The sequence below is a fragment of the Protobothrops mucrosquamatus genome, unplaced genomic scaffold (assembly GCF_001527695.2).
Source record: "Protobothrops mucrosquamatus isolate PMUCROS unplaced genomic scaffold, P.Mucros_1.0 scaffold1921, whole genome shotgun sequence".
Classification (NCBI taxonomy): Eukaryota; Metazoa; Chordata; class Lepidosauria; order Squamata; family Viperidae; genus Protobothrops; species Protobothrops mucrosquamatus.
Genome location: NW_015388043.1, coordinates 206,598 through 212,597, shown reverse-complemented (window position 1 = coordinate 212,597; position 6,000 = coordinate 206,598). Strand labels below are relative to the sequence as shown.

At 36.0% G+C, this 6,000-nt stretch overlaps 1 protein-coding gene across 1 annotated transcript in view; it reads right to left on the bottom strand.

The window, feature by feature from the left end:
- DMXL1 (Dmx like 1) overlaps window positions 1-6,000 on the bottom strand; it is an 83,406-nt gene that overhangs the window by 51,785 nt on the left and 25,621 nt on the right. Inside the window, exons 11-15 of the mRNA XM_015823578.1 lie at window positions 5,202-5,443; window positions 4,452-5,106; window positions 4,078-4,199; window positions 2,160-2,249; window positions 1,835-1,937 (exon numbers count right to left, since the gene is read on the bottom strand). Coding sequence (XP_015679064.1) covers window positions 1,835-1,937; window positions 2,160-2,249; window positions 4,078-4,199; window positions 4,452-5,106; window positions 5,202-5,443 — 1,212 coding nt within the window. The remainder of the gene's footprint in view (window positions 1-1,834; window positions 1,938-2,159; window positions 2,250-4,077; window positions 4,200-4,451; window positions 5,107-5,201; window positions 5,444-6,000) is intronic.

Below are 6,000 nucleotides of genomic sequence, written 5' to 3'. Positions count from 1 at the left end.
TGAGAGGTCTAACAGGACCAGGATAGAGGAACAGCCTCTATCCCGAGCCCTCCAGAGATCATCAACCAACGCGACCAATGCCGTTTCCGTGCTGTGCCCAGGCCGGAAGCCGGACTGGCACGAGTCTAGATAGACAGTTTCTTCCAGGTGCTGAGGGAGCTGTCGTGCCACCACACTCTCAACAACCTTCGCAAGAAAGTGAAGGTTGGAGACAGGCCGGTAGTTGGCCAAAGCAGCCGGGTCCAGGGAGGGCTTCTTGAGGAGGGGCCTCACCACAGCCTCTTTCAAGGCAGCCGGCAAGAACCCCTCACTCAAAGAAGTGTTGACAATTCCCTGGAGCCAGCCTCGTGTAACCTCCCGGGAGGCCAGTACCAGCCAGGAGGGACACGGGTCCAGTAAACATGTGGTGGTGTTCAGCCGTCCCAGCATCCTGTCCATGTCCTCGGGGGTCACAGGATCACACTCTTCCCACAAAATGGACTCAAGACCTGCCTCCATTGGCCCGCCTGAACTAGTCCAATCGGAGGCTAACCTGGCCCGGATCCGATCGATTTTGTCATGCAGGTAACACCCAAATTCCTCTGCCCGACCCTGCAAAGGGACATCCCGGACCCTCTGAGGAAGGAGGGAGCGGGACACCCTAAACAGGGCGGCAGATCAGTTACCTGCAGACGTGATAAGAGCGGAGAAATAGTTGCGTTTCGCCGCTCTTATCGCTATTAGGTAAGTCCTTAAATGGGACTTTACCAATTTACGATCGGATTCGGAGCGGGTGGCCCTCCAATTACTCTCTAGGCATCTCTTCCGACACTTCATCACCCTCAGCTCCTCGGAAAACCATTATGCACAGAGCATTATGTTTAATTTAGTCCAGACGTCAATGTGATTTGAGAAAGGAGCTGCTGTAGCTGTTGGACCAATTTTAAAAACACTAACAGCGGCAACCTGCAGCACAGGGTATGTCTATATTTACATTCAGAGGAAAATCAGTTGCTTCTTCCTGTTTATACTTCTCATCTTTGACTAATGTATAGCACATGGTAAGAGGGAAGATAAAATGATTGTACTATTTCAGATTATAGACAAAAGCAACTTCTGAAGTTTCCCTCATAATAAACTCTTCATAAACATAAAACTTATATAGCAAGGCACCAACCAAAAATGGATATTTCTCCCAGAAGGACAAGTCCTCCTTCTCCTCCCATGGAAATTCTTTTCTTTTCTTTTCAACTCAAGGATTTTTAACAATGACATATTTAATTTTTAATCAAAAGTTGTACAATCCTCTCTGCAATACATTCTCATTGCTCTATTTGGTTACGCTCAGACCCATACATCCTTCTTTCTTGTTGATAATTATTACAGTTTTACGTAAGAATAACATATTGAATTTGGTAATATTTGCCTGGTGTGACTCTTTTTCTATGTTGTTTGAATAAAAATGAACTTAGGAAGGAGGAAATCTTTGACAGACATGCCTAATATCTAGGATATTAAATCTTCTTTAAGTGAAAAAACTTATTTATATTATTATTAAAATTTCTATCTTTCTGTTCCCAAAGTGCACAAGAGAAATTGCAAGTTATAAAATCTAAAAATAAAACACAGCAATTAAAATTAGGGATCAAATTGTATATATCAACACTTTCCCATTTAAAAGAACAGATAGAATTAAAACTCTTATTTGTATCTAAATTATTCATATTTTAGTGTAGAAAAAGAAATGTCTGTATCTGATTATAAAATGTATTGTTTTACTACAAACATAATGTTGCAAGCAAAAGTGCTTATTACACAATACATTTTACTTAAGATTTAAAGTGTATATACTTACCAGGATCAAGTAGTATTGACTCTTTTTCTGAGAATCTATTCTCAAGATTATTCGTGATGAAATCTTCTTGAAAAACATGAAGTAACTGCATTTTCTCACCATGCTAAATTAAAAACAGGTACATTTTAAATATAATAAACAGAGTGGCAACAATCTAAATACAGTAAAAAAGATTCAAATTAATTAGTTTATGATATAAAATATTAAATACTTGGCTAACAATAAACACTTCGCTAACATTGTTTTTTGCTGTTTTTTATTCATCAATATTTTATTGAAGAAGTTAAAATAAAGCATAATGAGATAAAATAATGGTAATACTTACCAGCTCTGTAATAGAATTCAGTTCTACAATGCAACCAGGTCTAGCTGTAGATTGCTGACTTATGATGTTAAAAAAATTGCCAACGTATTTCTGCAATTAGTAACAAAAGCCAGTAATTAATTGTCATGTAATTATAATATTAATTTCACTAATTTCTTCATTTCGATCTACTGACTCTGTTTAATACAATTAGCCATAGTATATTATTAGGAACTACTTTTTTTACCAACAACCTAGTAATTCCTTATAGCAACAAAACTAACGTTAATGATCTATTTGCTTCTTGTTTTGTTTTGTGTATGCAATGCTTAAGTGAATCAAAATGAATAAAGTATTTTGCACATCATGGAATATTTAATCAACTAATTAAACATAGATTAAGTAAAATCACAATTTACCTTATACAATCACATTTTACCTTATAAAAACAAGGACAAACCATAATTGCCTTTTCTTTTCTTTTTTACTTGACTATAACCAGAAGGCTATAAAACCTATTTATTTATTTAAATTTATAGTTGCTGAAGTCCAATGGATTCTAATAAACATTGGGGTGATATTGGATACTCCTATCTTCTCTACTGAATTTTGTTTTCATGTTACTTTTTAATTTTGTGAACTGCCCAGAATTGAGCAGCAGAGATAATGTTCAAGAATTGTAATTCCTAAAAAAACACCTTCAAGACGCTTTTGGCCAGAGAGAGTTAGAAAGAGAAGGTAAGAGAGAAGAGAAAAAAGGGAAAAAGGTATGTGCCACTATTGCAAAAGGTAAACTTTCGAAGCAGATTTTTAGCAAGTAGCCTTCAATGAGAATGTGTAGTATCTTTACACTAGTGAGTATATTTGGAGTATAAAAGTGATTTTACAAAATAGATGTCACTATTATTATGAACAAATCAGAAAGTATTCATTTAGCGGAAGGCAAACTGCTTACACTGCAATAATTCAACAGAATTTTTTGGAGTTATTTTTGGCAGAGAGGTATATAGATAGCCTTCCAAACCTTAGCTCCAATCATTCATGGAGCATATTATTTTTAAGAATGGCAATGAGACCCATCTGGATCCCACAGAGATTCTTGTAAGTAAAGATGATACTGGTTGTTAATAACAGCTTCCTTTTTGTAATACAAAAATAAAAAAAATCACATTAACTAACAAGCTGGCAGGCACCAAGAATATCAGGTCATCTTTCCTTCTCTGCATTAAACTTCCACTTTTGATGGAATTTGGAAATGAAAATTAAAATAAACAATTAACTCAGGCACAATGTAATATATTTAACTTTATCCTTAATTTTCAAAGTCTGTGAAGGCAGCAAATCATCTGGGAAATAAGAATAATTAAACCCACTACTGTTGATAATGGTTTTAATTAATTTTATATATGACAGTTTTTAGTTCATAGTTTAAGCAATTGTAAGACTACTCACTGTCCTTTTGAAAAAAATCAAAATGATTTTATTAAGAATGTCTATGCTTAAAAAACAAAAATAGAACACTGACACTAATTCTGCTAATAATGAAATACTGGAACTGGGAAATAAAAATTTAAGATGATAGGCAATTTATTCTCCTTGTACTTAATACATTTTAACAAGTTTTTAAAGATATTCTTACTCTTGAAATGATCATGATGAACGTACTTCAACACTGGTGGTTTACAGATTATATACTTCAGCAGTAATACAGTATGGTTAAGATGCCTAAAATAATATACTCATGCAACATTGCCCAAGTCTCCATTTATTTAAACCAACCCTACTCAAGAAAAAAGATATGGTAGTTTCTTCAGAGGTTCTATGATCCTGAGATTAGAAAATATTTCTCATAAATCAAAATTAATTTTCTGGTTAAATGAACAGATAGGTAAACTAAGTATATCTGGCAATATTACGACTGTAGTTGGGCTTTACTTACAGAAATTCCTGGATTTGACAGTTCACAGAGTAGTTTTTTGGCATCTATTATGGCTTGATAGAGTCTCAAATGTTGTCCATCACTCGCGACAAAACAAGCACTTGGTGAATTACAGTATGCACCTAAAGACAATTAGAAAAATATAACTCTAAAAAAAGAATTCCAATACCTTCATCCTATGTTGTTTTCAGATATGAAGAGCTTAATAAAGGCTATGTAGCTGTACATATCTGAACATACTTCAAAGAGGCAGTTTAAAGGAGTTGCTGACAAATATTATATGAGAATCCCCAAGAATCTCCTGTAAATGTTGTACAACCATAGATTATTTTCTATAATATATACCAATTTTACTTATAAGCAAGAGAACATACCTAAGCAGTAACTAGGTATGAGGCAAGGCAACCATGCCACATTTGAAAAAGCAGATACATGAAGAGAATTTATTCTTGCAAGCTCAGAAACTCCACCAGAAAAAGACAGTGGGCCAACTGGATCAACTCTCCAGAGGATAAGTTCACTGTAAACAGCAGTAAGATCCTGAGATGTGCAGGCAGAACTTTTATTTTGATGTTCTGGAGATATCTCTTTTGTGCTATCAACAATTGGTATCCTCACTGCATTGTGATGAGAGGTTGTGAGTAGCAATGGAAGTACTGAATGGCAAGCCAAGTCATTAAGATGGAAACGATGTCCACAGTACCGTGATTTGTGGCAAATACTGAGAACATTTGAAAAAGCAGATTCCTCTGCAAAGCTGACTAGCCATTGGTTTAGAGATCCATCTGCATGCTTAGAAATCATCATAACATTTGGGGTGAAGATGCTCAGCTTTACATTGTTGGATGATTTATTATGACCTGAAGAAATTAACATAGAGCAGGAACGACCAAGGCTAGATGGTTTTTGTTTGCCTTGCTGAAGAGCAAGGTCAACATTTTTTGTACAAGCATACATCACTATACTTCTGCAAAGTGAATTTGCATCACCAGTAGGAAAGGCAACAGGAATCCTTGAAACAAATGACACCTAAAATATTTTTAAAAGAAGAGAGAGAAAGTTCAGAATCAAGCTTCCAAAACAATTACATTTTTAAATACATAGTACCTGGAAATTTGTAGTACCTGTACTTGACGAAACATGCCTGGTTGATATTCATCTAGCCAATCAACATGCCATACGAGCAATGATCCATCCATAGGATGAATACTAAACAGCATGTCGGCATTTTTATTCCATTCAGCTAATTGTATTTCAATTTCATGATCAATAACATTTGAAGACAAGGGAATGGAGCTTGAATTTAAAACTGGAAATTCTTTCTGTTCTTGATTTCTTCTATGTTCTTCTCTACTGTCATCAGTTTCTAGTAGAATTATATAAAAAGTGAAGAGGTTTATAGATAAAAACATACTTACATCTAGGGGTAAAAGAGGGTTTTTGAGCTTCTGTGAAACAATCCTAGCGAAAGACAACACCATAGTTACCGGTAGATATAAATTAGTTAGCTATGATTAAAACATTCTTCTTGAAATAACTATATAATTCAAAATGTTACATTTCATTTCATAAAACCCTTTGTTAGGGTAGTATTTATTTGCCCAATGAAGCCATGCTGTGTAGGAAATCATTTTCTATTGAAGATTTATTCATAACTTCACATGTTACGAATTTCCACCTGTTCTGACTTCCGGTCTTGCGCAGTAGCGCAGCAGCCAAGGGATTTCGGGGCTCCGTGCCCTTTGGCTGAATTTCTTCCTGTTAAGGGACCCTAAATGGGCCAGAAGCCACGGCAAAGAGGCGGCAAAGAAGGAGGAAGTCCCGCGGACCAGCGAGAGACGGCGGTCGACCCGATCGGTCCAGCAGAAGCCTTCTAGAAACCAACAGAAGGCTAGCCTAACTTCAGAGTCTAGCCCAAGCTAC